At 36.3% G+C, this 12,837-nt stretch overlaps 2 protein-coding genes across 3 annotated transcripts; one reads left to right on the top strand and one right to left on the bottom strand.

Moving 5' to 3' along the window:
• The first annotated feature begins 8,610 nt into the window (after positions 1-8,610).
• LOC135164921 (vacuolar protein sorting-associated protein 26C) lies at positions 8,611-10,277 on the top strand. The gene is made up of 5 exons (XM_064125721.1): positions 8,611-8,790; positions 8,868-9,011; positions 9,117-9,609; positions 9,687-9,812; positions 10,055-10,277. Exons 1-5 carry the CDS (start codon positions 8,626-8,628, stop codon positions 10,135-10,137), a joined length of 1,011 nt encoding a protein of 336 aa, XP_063981791.1. The 5' UTR covers positions 8,611-8,625; the 3' UTR covers positions 10,138-10,277.
• LOC135164919 (protein mono-ADP-ribosyltransferase PARP16) lies at positions 9,632-12,514 on the bottom strand. Of its 2 annotated transcripts, none has more exons than XM_064125718.1 (7): positions 12,330-12,514; positions 11,736-12,100; positions 11,482-11,637; positions 11,087-11,296; positions 10,784-10,949; positions 10,574-10,706; positions 9,632-10,486 (listed from the first exon to the last, which is right to left on the bottom strand). In XM_064125718.1, the coding sequence occupies exons 2-7, from the start codon at positions 12,063-12,065 to the stop codon at positions 10,327-10,329; spliced, it is 1,155 nt and encodes a 384-aa protein (XP_063981788.1). In that variant the 5' UTR covers positions 12,066-12,100; positions 12,330-12,514; the 3' UTR covers positions 9,632-10,326. The 2 variants fall into 2 exon arrangements, with proteins under 2 accessions (XP_063981788.1, XP_063981787.1); XM_064125717.1 differs by having other exon boundaries at positions 11,736-12,088.
• Positions 12,515-12,837: the final 323 nt, after the last annotated feature.

Here is a 12,837-nt window from a genome sequence, read left to right as displayed (position 1 = left end):
TTGACTGCAAACTCCATAAGCACTACAAATGGAGGTGAAAAAATCGTAATGATGATGGAGTGACGGCACAATCCCAGTAATTGTTTTGTGATTAATTTATTATTAAAACTATCAGAACATACCTTGTCATCATGATTTTTCCAACACATTCGGACTCCATTGGACAGATGATTTTGTTATTATTGTCACATCACTCCAACACCTGGAATTAATGATAAAAATTCAATTATGGATAATATCGACAGCCAAGAAAACCGTAGAAGACACTTGAATTACATTAATTGCATCTCGACCCGACAACTCCGGTTCATCTCATGTGTTCCGTAATGGCAATTATTTTCTACCGCTCCAGCACAAATGCCTTTCTAATTCTTCTAATTACAAAGGTACTTCAATCCATTCGAAATCAAAGCTTTCATTCCCCCTCTTTTCACCAGTGAGAAAGAAAAAGAATGAAAAAAACGCCCACCACTCTTTCGGAATTCCAACCGTTTCTCGTTATCCTCGAATTATTCGAAGCCTCGCAATTACAACTCTCACCAGAGCCCTCTCCCTCCCACTTTTAATTCTAACCAATACTGATTCTGGTAACATCTATCGAATTTCACCCGTTTCGGGCCATTCTTCGTACTATGATCACGTGTAGAAGTATGAAGGGTGAACATATCCAGTTATAACCACCTGGGTCATTTGGAATTCTTCGTGGAACTTCCGAGTCGGTCGAATGGTTCCCTCGTTATCGGAGAATTAATCGTGGGGCGTTTCGTATCACCCCATTACCCCGGGCTTCGATATCGTTCGTGATGTGAATGCAACTACTGTAATGTCTCTTCAATCGTATTGTTGGCGTTCAAGGGGTTTGCGTTTCTTGGAGAATTCGACGCTCGGAGTTTATTTTTCACTCGAGAATTCCCTTGTCAAGGTGTCCTCAAGAATGTCGACATATTGGTGGGAGCAAGTTTGATGGTTTGTTCGGACGAGGCAAATGAGGGCTGTTTTGGAGCACTGAAATTTCCATAAAACCCGAAGCAATCGTTTCGCATTTTCCATAATTCATTAATTATTTCTTCACCTATCGGGGATGAAATTCAAACTCCATTAACCCACCTAACGAGAAAAATGTTCCGGGGGATAGGCACAGCGGGTACATGTGGAGTTTAATTGCCGTCAATTAAGTCACGAGCCAGAGAATAAGGGCTCGAAGGAAGTTGCAGCGATGAGTGCAGATCGCAGGATATGAATACCGGAAATGAAAGGATTGAGGGAGAATGATGGAGCTTTACGGGTGTGATATTTAGCGATGATAAAGAAAGCCTGAAAGGGTTCAGTGGTGTCTCTCAAGTCGGCAAGGCAAACGATGATAAATGAATGGGCCACGGGGAATAAGGAGCCAGAAATATCGAGCCCCTGCGGGCTACCGAAGGCGAATACGCCACTCGGGAGAATGGACTAGGAGCTGTTATAGATGGTATATGGAGAGTCGTTAGTGACACACGGGGTGAAAATAAGATGGAGTTTGAAAAGTTTTTTCAAACTACCGAAGATGATTTCTTGGCTATGTTGGATTGGATTTTCACTTTCCGCGGGTGTTTTATTTTTTATTTTTGTTTCTGGTGGGAAAACGAGCGTTTTGGGATTTTGAGAGGGGAAGATATGGAGAATTTTATTCACACATCATGTGCATGAGTACAGAGGTCTTTAAAAAAATAGAGTACTTGCATGAGACAAGGGAAATTACAACTATAAAAAAACCAGTGCGGGCATTGGAGATCCCGAACACACGCACACAGAGGCAGGTAATTAGATGGAACATCAGGGGGTGAATTGAGACCAGATGTTTCGGAAATTGGGCGTTAAAGTATCGTTAGATGAGTCAAGATAATTAATTAACGAAATTTAAGGGAAATATTGAAGAAACACAATGGAATTGATCTAGGATTATTCGGGCTACGCGTTTGTATGTCCATATTAAAAATCTTTATCTCTACTTCCTAATATTCGCGTCGCGTATTATTAAAGATGAGAAATGCAACAAGTAAATACAATTGATATATTATAGACCGTTATAATGATAGGAGAAAAACTATTGAGTTTTAAAACTGGAGTCATTGAATTTCGTCTATTCGGAAAAATTGATTAGTGGTCCGAGTTCATCGACAATGTCCAGGGACCCTGCCAATTGATAAATGACGGAACTAAATTTCATGTTGTGAAGTTTTACATCGAGACGTCATTGGTTAAAGATCATTCTATCGAATGTACACAATTTTTAGATGAATACTGCGAGTTTAGAGGTACATAAAATTTGTTGAACAAAAAATAATTAATTAATGAGCATTTAAATTGATCGCTGGACGAGACAATTCATTGACATTATTGAATTGGAAGTGAAGCGGAAAAACAAACGCTCGGCAATTTCGTCAAAATTCATTAGTAATTTTTTTTTTAAACAAACCGAGATGAAAGATAGCGTCACAAGTTATATACTCGCAAAGACCAACGAGAACGCGCAAATTTACTTATCCAAATGAGATTCATTAAAAGCAAAAGCCCAAGTAGAATAAAATGTAAAATAAAATAAACATCGTACTACGAGTGACGGAAAAAAAAGGAGGAAGAGGAGAGAGTGTTTGCCAAATAAAAAGCGCGCCACGCAAACAAAGTGGAAGGGGAGGAAACCCATTGGAAGAGAGAAATGAATATTTAGAGGAGGACTGGCATGAACTATCCTGTTCCCAATAGGCTACAGTAATAAAGCTACTATACACGTAATTAAAACATTAGGAATAAGTTTAAATAAATTAAAACTTGTTGGAAAATTTGTCATTGAAAAAATGAATGATAATTCAATTAATCTGGTAGAAATAATATGACACTATTCCTGTCAGTAATTTTTGCCTTCGAAAATCATAAAGAGTTGGAAGTTTATTAGATACCTGATGGCAAATTATTCACGAATAATTCTTTTTTTTTTTCAGTGAAAAATATTTTTCTTCTAATAAATTTTCTTCATCAATTGACCGCATTTTATAATTCGGATAGTTTCGGAATTTGCACAGTTGAACGAGAATTTCAATTGAAATAATGTCAAGTAAGAACAAATGACAGCTTTCAATTATAAATTTTCCAACATGTCAATTGATAAAACCAAAAAAGCCGCGGGGTATGCTCAAAATGTAGTTGCAAATATCGTGTAATTTATTTTATATTGTTTAACATTCTGTGGTACGCTGTGACTGTTTATCGATTGAATCTCCCGTTGTGTCACGTGGACGAGTGAGAGAGACGACAGCATGTGAAAAAAAGCGTTGAGGGAATAAAACGAAAAAAATGTGAGTTCAGACACTTGTGTCGTCTCCTGTGTGCGTCGGAGAATGTTTGTTCACTGGGTGGGTGCGTACGAGGAGGAGAGCATGAGGGATGAAAGGGATAAAAAAAAATAAAGAAAAAAAGAAAATGTCCGAGGGTTGGACGAGAGCGATAAATAGAATGGCCGTCGGGGAGAGTCTGCATGCAAACGAGCGAATGAAAGGAACGAGAGAAAACAAATAACGCGCACCAGAGGGTGGTGAAGTGAAAGGATCCGGGTCCTTTCTTTCTTTCCCTTTTTTTTCGTTCATTATTCCTTTTTTTTGGTGGGCCGATGATGATAGGGCAAAGGAACCATTGGCTACGGCTCGATCGATAGTGTCAAAGGAGTGGGTATCGATAAACAAACGCTATTTCAAATTTTCGAGATTGTTTTTGGTCTCCGATACAAAGAAATCAATTTTCTAAAAAAACATTCCTTTGAAATTGTGATTTATGATTAAATTTGTAATTAATTGAATTTAGTTAATAAAATTAATTATTAGTTTCATAAATATTTCAATCTAGTTGAGAAGAAACTTTTTTTTCATCATCGAACAACTGATCATAATTACCTCTATGAGAATGATTTTTTTTTTCAATATAAATAATCCAAGGGCTTTCCCATACTTTACCGTAAATTTATTACCCATAAAAGTGCCAAGTTTCCATGATTAAATCATTCGGTATTACCGCAGTATTAAATCCGGAAAACTCGCTCTCATCCACCCTCGAGACCCCCTAATAAATGCGTTTATATTTAAAAGAATAAATAACAGGGCAAAGCCAATTGTCCAGATAAAATTTAATACAATAATACGATGAATTTAAAGAATAAAAACACGATGATGAACAAAATAAATAATGTTAAAAGTTAAACTTAATTAACGATAATAGATAAAAAATAAAATCACCGGGTTGTGTGTGGAGGAGAGATGGGCGTCATCGATGCTCAGCTCATCCCCTCCTTGCGCTAGTCGTCTCGTTTCTTTTGAAAAAAAAAGGGTAGAAACTGTATTGAAAAAAAAGATGGCCATAAAAACAAGAAATATCATTAACGGGGGAGCGTGTATACGTCTGAAACGGGAAATTAAACTTCAGTGTTGCGAGCTTCCGGTGGGGAAGGCGCCGATCGATCCTGCATACACATACCAGGTGTCTGTACACTCTTTATAATTTTTATTCCAAGTTTACACAAATTTTATCCAACAAATTTTACTGTATTGATTACGACGAGACGAGGAAAAACAACCATTATTGTATAATAAAGAAGTACATTTATTCTACTTTCTCGTATGACACGCCAAAATGCATGTGAACGTTCAGAACATAAACGTGAGATGGGACGAAAAAAAAAAAGATGGCGAAATAATGTATACTTTGCGCTACGTACTGTTTATTGTTTATTGCCACACACAATGGATGACGTACTTTTTGGAAGAACAGTCACGGGAGGAAAAAAAAAATTTTTTTCCACTGACATTTTTATTCATAACCCCGTAATTCTCATTCTCATATATCCTCCGTTGTGAGTAATTTAACGAGAGAAAAATACACATAGAATAACAAAATGTCAACGATACAATACAGGGAAAAAGTTCAAAGTAATATCGCGCTATTATTTTCCCCCTTACCCTATCAATTTTCCCAAAATTCATGAATATCATTGTCATCAAAATTCCTCACATTTCATGTTGATAACTGACAAACCATTGAGTACGTCATTCTATTAATTATAACGAACGATCGTTGAGCGTTGTCATAATTCGAGAGAAAAAAAATAATAATGACGCGATCAACAGGATCAAGCACACTTATTGTAAAATATCTCCGTACAATTCTATTCATTATTAAAGATTCGAAAAAATTTTATGAAACAAAATGATGAATAACTAAAGATAAATATTATTAAATTATTAAATAAATGAAAATGAAAAAAAAAAAACACGAGGAATTATGGATAATCACTTTTGTATTTTTACGTAAAATTTTAACGTGACCTATGACATAAATAAATATTAATCTGTAAGGTTTTAAAAATGAATGACGGCGAGATGAGCGAAATAAATGATAATTAAATAAATAAAAAAGAATATGAATACTGTTATCATGTAATTTTTCATACGAGGTAGTGAAACAGAGAGAGAGAGAATTTTAATGAATAAAACATTTGAATAACAAATAAAAATTATATAAAAAAATAAATTGATGAATAAATAAAACCACGAGCGAGTGTGTAACAAAGAAGTTTAAAAGTGAATGAGAGGATGACAATGTCATAGTATATTTGCATATGTGCGATGAACGGAGAGAATCGTGGATTTGTATAGAGCAATCCCCTTCCCCCCCTCCCTTATTAAAATAAATCTATGATAAATATTCATAAGAATGTAACGTGAAGAATCCTAAAAATTCACGGGAGAATGATTAATGGAAGAAAACCACCATTAAAAAAATGCCTGCTCCAACGAATGGTTTCAATGTCAATCTGTGGCTAATCATAATAAAGAATATAAACAAATTGTAAACTAATACATAGAGAACTACAGAAAAATCGTTACTACTGCATATGTTCATTTGACGATGCCACGTCAATAGAAATAAACAAATAAAGAAAAAATTAAAAAATAATCGCAATTCATCAATGCCAAGTGGACATAACTCACTGATTTATTTCGGTCGAATACCTGTGTTTTGTACATAAAATGATGAAAAAAAAAAACAAATCCGCCAGTGTGTCATAGTAGTATCGATTAATGTTGCATAGTTATCGGAGAATGTTTTATAGCATTAAAATAAGGAATACAGTTAATATCAACTTATTTCCTTATTTACGAGAGAAAGAAGTGAGAAAAAAGAATTTTTTAAAAACCATCACTGCTGTAGTGAGTAGATTAAAACGATCAATTATCAATATGTGGAGATGAAGTCTGCGTACGAGTGAACGCCTCTAGTCTTTCGTTAGATAACATATATGCAAGTGTAGATAGTGCTTCCAATTGAGATATTTTTTATTGCTATTTTTCACAATCGACACCTGCGTTCGTACAATTTTTTATATTAAAAGAATGACAAAAAAAAAGGTGGAAAAAAATGAAGAACAGGCAAGTGTGCAGGGGCGTACGATCGGTGGGTACCTCACTCGTACGCAATCTTTCCCACGAAACAGAAAAACATAAACTCTCTGTTCCTCTCTGTTTATCTCACTAAGTTGAAAGCACAAAAAAGTGCGTGAAATGCTCTAAGAGAAATGAAAAAGAATAGTTAAACGTTAATCACCTATCGTAGCGCTCGTTCTGAATCTTAAAAGCACCGTCTATCGTAGCGAACCTAGTCTCGTAGACACTCGGCAAATGGTTCGATGAGCTTTGTAGTCATTAATAAACATTAACCGTGAAACAACGTTAATCCATACAAATGAAAGCACCCCATTGCCACTGGAATTCATCCCGGAAATTCAACAATTTTTTTTTGTCCACCTCAGACCTCATCAAGTCTTTCAGCTGCAGTAGCAGAATAAATGAAAAAATAAAGTCGAATAAGTAACGCAAAGCTCGCGAATCGCCGTTCATTAATCGTCGTAAATTCTACGAAATAACAAAAAGCAAAAAAAAAATATCTTTATTCACTCTTTCTCTAGTGTTAGTTTATTGTCTCTGTCTTCGAGGATGTAACTCACCTAGAATTTCTCACGAAAGAAAGGGAGAACGAAAAAGAAGTACTAATTAAACAAAAAGTGAATTGAAATCGTGATTAAGTGTATCATTCCTTCTTCAGTCGTTTCCATCGAACTTTGCCAAAACAAAAAAAGCCAAAATGGGAAATAATGAGCCCTGAAATAAGGGAATATCGCACACTATATAGGGCCTAAGTACTGTCTAAACAATCCAAAGGGAAAATAAATCCAGGTATTGTGCACTCACTTGTCTCAAACGCCTGACAACACTCAAAACTGACAGCTTGTGTAATAATCCATAGTTGTGTACGACAAAGAGATAAAATCTGTGACAACAAAAGTTCTCCTATTGTGTTAAATAATCTTGAAAAATGTTAAACTTCATTTCACCCATCTCTCGACAATGATTATTCGGAATGAAATCGCGGCTTTGTTTCCAAACTGATGAGTAAAAAAAAAAGCAACAAAAACAAAAAATGAAAAACCAATACCTGAATGTATAAATTATTTTTGCAAATAACACGAGTGCGAAGGGGGAGATATAATTACCGTTAAAATATGTTCGATCGCTGTAAAGAGATATTTAATTTTAAAACGATAAATAATAATCGATTGTATCCTCTGGCAGAAAATATATATATTAACCCCTCGATATATCATCTCTGTGTAAAATAATCAACGATTTTAAATGAAAAACAAAAAACGTGGAGAATATAGTGAATTTAACGAGAATTTGCCTGCCTGCGAATTGCCTTTTTTTAAGATGTAAATTAACCAATCCAAGGGGCTCCATCAATTACTGACAAAAAATTGAAATTACTGAGAACAAAGGAGATGGTTGATTCGGACATTCACCATTGGAGGCAATCCAAACAAGAGAAAAATAATAATAATAATAATAATGGTATATTGAAACTGAGGTATTCTCACCCCAGGTGTTGGGCCCGTTGAGGCACCAATTGTACTCTAGTGAACAAATGGAATTTAAAGAAAAAACAAACACAGGCTGACTCGGTAAGTCAGTGGGGGATTTGCCGGGGGAGCTAAAAAAAACTGCTCGAAACGACGCTATACAGCTAAGCATTAATTATAAGTTAAACAAAGATGACACATGACGATTGCGGTGAAATGAAATGTGGTTATGCTACAGACAAATGAACAATGTAATTCCCCTGTAATTACTGATATGAAATACAGAAACATATTAATAATATGGATAATTAATAAAAAACGTATGAAATACGGCGGTTCTTCATTATTCCTGGAGATAATAAATAGGCTTTAATCATTTGTGGCCGACTACTTTGGCAGTATCTACTAGCGAAATAGTGGGGGGATAACTGGAGGAGGTAAATTTCCGACTTTTGTTAAAATTGAATTTATCTTTCGTCAAAATGGAATTTTTCGGTCGGAGGAAGGCCTATTCTGTTTTGAATTACCTTCCGCCTCCGTGGAATGATAGAGAAGCGGGCAAACAAAGTTGTACCAACTTCAGTTACCTACGGTAGGTTTGGCCCATCCGTTCTCTTCGTTTTCAAATGTGGGAACTCTAAATATGCAGGTGATTAGTCCAAATAGTGGTAACTAAGGCTATCAGTAGTATGACCCTCACCCGGTCAGGAGAGTCATGTGGTGAGAATGGCGCAGACAACTGTCAAACACTGTTTCTATGGGCTATTAATTTAAGGATATTGGAAGATTCGACGAAAATGTCTATTAATTTGGATGTAAGACTGAAGCGAGCTAGTAAAATCTATCACGAAGGAGTGAGTAGTTTGATTTTTAATGTTTTTTAACAAGAGGGATAAATATCGCAGATGAATTGACAAATAGGTTATTCAAGGAAACAGTCACTGGATTACTTCTGCTCCAAACGAATTCTGAAGTCAAACATGATGGAATCTCGCTGACAATGGAAGGATCTGTCAACTTGCAGTTGAGTTCTAAAAATGTGGGAATTTTTGAAGCTTTTTACAACTCAGTGAAGGTACCAACTTCTCCTTTATTTTTATAAATATTAAAAATTACTGGCTTCTGTGTCGATATTGCCTCCTCCTCCCATCATTAAACTAATCACCTCCTCAAAATTTAGCCCATCCAACTGGTGCAATATACTCTAGCAGTGGCTCCAGCTGGAAAAATTCCCAGTGGAAAAACTGAAATCCCCTTCGAGCTGCCCCTGAAACCTCGTGGATCGAGAACTCTGCACGAAACTTATCACGGAGTTTTCGTCAATATTCAGTATGTCATACGATGTGACATAAAACGGAGTTTCCTTGCCAAGGACGTTAGCAAGTCCCTAGAATTTATGGTAGAGAATAAATTGGGACTGCCCAAGGAGATTTCAGTGTCGAATAAAACCGTCAACTTCAAGATAATGCCAGAGTCACTACAGAATATTCGGGACCGAGCCAATGTCCCTCGTTTCTGCATCACTGGGAAAATCAATTCGGTCATTTGCAAACTCTCTGAGCCACTCACTGGAGAGGTAGTGATTGAACGTTGTGAGACAACGATCAAGTCTATTGAACTGCAACTAGTGAGGGTGGAAACGTGTGGCTGTGCTGAGGGATACTCTAGGGATGGTGAGGGCTTCTTCCATTGGAGAATATTTTATATCTTCTTTTATTGAAAAACATCACATCATTTTTATTATTCACAGCAACCGAAATCCAGAATATACAGATCGGCGAAGGGAATGTTTGCATTGGTCTGCCGATACCTATTCATATGATATTTCCCAGGTTATTTACCTGCCCAACATTGAGCACAAGTAATTTCAAAATTGGTAAGACCCAGTGACTAAATACTTCCAATCAAAATTTTTGGAACATTGTACAAACGGTCATGCCATTTGGCATAACGTAGTAATCGATTTTGTCCTTGAAGTGCCTTGAATTACCTCAAACTCAATGATAATTATCTTTCAAGGACGTTTTAAATTGAATTCTATGCGGTCCTAATTTTATCTAGAATTTCCAATAAGAATCCTAGTAATATAAAAATAAATTGACACAATTCTCATTTCAGAATTCGAAGTAAATTTGATCGTCGTCTTCGAAGATGATTACCTCGTCACAGAGAATTTTCCGATAATCCTCGGGCGTTACTGAACATCGTTAACGATTTTATAAATTCTAATAAATCTACAGAGATTATTTGTGTAAAAATGTACATTATAAGATTGATATCATTTTCTCCTGCGCTATAAACCATGGGTAATAAAGATACTCATTAAAAAAGGCTTTAAAAACGACCAACGTTTTCCAACAATAAATTCGTCTAAAGGAGAAATGTATCAGTTATTCGAGACCGATTTTTTGAATGAAAAATCTGTAGTATTTTTCAAGACTTCTATTTTGGCTCAATCCAACTGAGACTAATAAAACAACATATCCAAGGACAAATGTCATAAATTTGTTCTGCTTGAACCAGCCGACGATTCCAGTGCTTGCAGTCCTTCTACATAATAATATCACATTTCAGTGAAAACTATTTTTTTTTAAATCCCTTATTTTAAAAAAACATTTCATTTCATGGTCGACTTACTTGAGTGTGCTGAAGTCTTGACTGTAAACCAGGAGATACCGAATTCTCACCAAATCATTATTCTGTACTAAATAATACTTGTTTGGAATTTTATCCCTGACGGACATTGCAAATCCCTTAGGGGTAGCACCGTCTGTAAACAAGAAATCGCCCATTATTCAATGCTAAATCAGAGAAAGCTCAACTCAACTAATTAATAATCTCAATTACTGCTGTCTCCTTTTTTCACGTCTGGATGATTAACAACTTCACACAATGCGATGCAGCTCATCTCGCACCCCAGCATACTTCCTCCCCAGCTATAGCCTACAGGGCTGAACCGCAAACAGACCCCAAGTTCACTCGAAAGATAAATCCCATCTCCAAAGAGTCCAGGCTGAAAAGTTTATTGAATCCATAATAAATTTAGAGAATTATTATTTTATTATATTACTGTCGTTCTAAAGCTGAACTGTGACGAACGAATATTTATGATTGTTGACTGATTACCAGGTATTTAAAGAACTCGTTTACCTGGCTCATGTGTTGCTGAATACCATAATGAATAATGGAATGAAAGTTCTCCAATCTACTTCCATGGTACGCGTAAAAAGTGGAATGACCTTTTATCGATGCTTTCCAGCGATCCTCCTTGGGCGATTGATTTGGAGTTGCCACTTGGAATATTAAATTTGGCCTTGCAACCATCACTTCGGATGGCACTCTGCTCAGTATTGTCTCGTACTTGATAAAATTACATTATTTTCAATGAGAAACTTGTGAACAGGTGTAATGAGGTCGGGTGAACACTGACTAATGCTTTTATGTGAAATAGTTCGTTAATTCAGGTGAAAGTGAAGTTGTCATGATAATAATAAAAGGGAGAAGTGAATATTTTGCTCCGCTATTGGATGAAATGCCCAGCTTACATTTTCTTTCTTAATGGATTTAAGATGAGGATCTCGAAGTGTTATTAACACCCAATAGAGCAATTCAATAGCTTCCCTGTGGTTCTCATACAGCTTTGAATCGTCCAGTCGTTCATAGACGAGGGCCAGCGGTGGGATTCCATCCACAACTTTTCTCTGAATATAAAGAGGGGAATGTGAAAACATTTGTGATAATTTTTTCTTTGAAATCGTCTTGAAAACGAGTATCTTTGTCCATTTATGATTATTCTCACCAATTTCTCAACATCTTTGCATTCGTTCTCGATATAAGCCGCGGGAAATGGCTTCAAACAAGTGTTGTGGCGATAGGTATTGCACGCAGTGACGAACAATGACCACTTGAGATCAGCAGCATGAGGATCATGATCCAAAAGTGTTTTTAATGCCAGGACTTTCTTCTGGAATTCCTCTAATTCCATGGAATTTATCGAAAGCCCATCACTAATCACATTCAATGTCACGTCATTACGGGCATTCGCGTTATCTATTTTCATTTTGTCTTTAAAGCTCTTCTTATCCAACCACTTGCTGTACATCTGGGGACTTCTCTCCAGCCAAGCCATCTTCAGATGTTATTGGGAAAAACCTGGAAGAATGCCTAACGTTGAGCGAGCATTTTTCATCTGTCATTGGGAGAAAACTTGCGAATTGAAATTGGACGAATGATTTAATAACTACGTCATCATCTAAATGCAATTAAACACTTCTGTTACATATAACTGGTGGCTGAAGAGATGACTGTAATTAATCGAACGTCATAACCTCAATTCCTGATGCTTTCGGTAATAAAAAAAAAATCTATTTATGTTTTTAACCAAAATACTTACACATGTGACCTACACGAAATTTATTTACAACATTCATTACCCTCTGATGACCCTTGATCCTCGAATATTCCTGTGCCTGACGTTTAACCCAAACTCCAATTGTTTTTCTCTCCACTTTTCATTTGTCAATTCCCATCACGAACCACCGAAAAGCAAATCCCCCCTCCCCCTCAATCTCCCCAAAACCTCAACCATTCACCTTCAGCAGTAAAAATCCGGTTTTTACAAGTACCTTGTCACAATGTTTACAATTATCCAGAAATCCCCAATGTTTATTGATAACGCGGGATACAAGAAGTCCCTAGCGATAAAAAAATGTCCCCAGACAGGCCAGATGTCACTAGGTTCCACGTAATCTTCAAAAAACCGATTGCAAAGAAACGAAAACAGTGATCACAATTCCATCGTTGATAACTCCAATCACGAGTATCTAATCAGTTAGAAAAACCCCACGTTATCATCATCAATCCCCGGGCGCTTTCATTTTGTTGATGAATGAAAAATTCCA

Source organism: Diachasmimorpha longicaudata, chromosome 7, assembly GCF_034640455.1.
Source record: "Diachasmimorpha longicaudata isolate KC_UGA_2023 chromosome 7, iyDiaLong2, whole genome shotgun sequence".
Taxonomy (NCBI): domain Eukaryota; kingdom Metazoa; phylum Arthropoda; class Insecta; order Hymenoptera; family Braconidae; genus Diachasmimorpha; species Diachasmimorpha longicaudata.
This window is presented reverse-complemented; position numbering and strand designations above follow the sequence as displayed.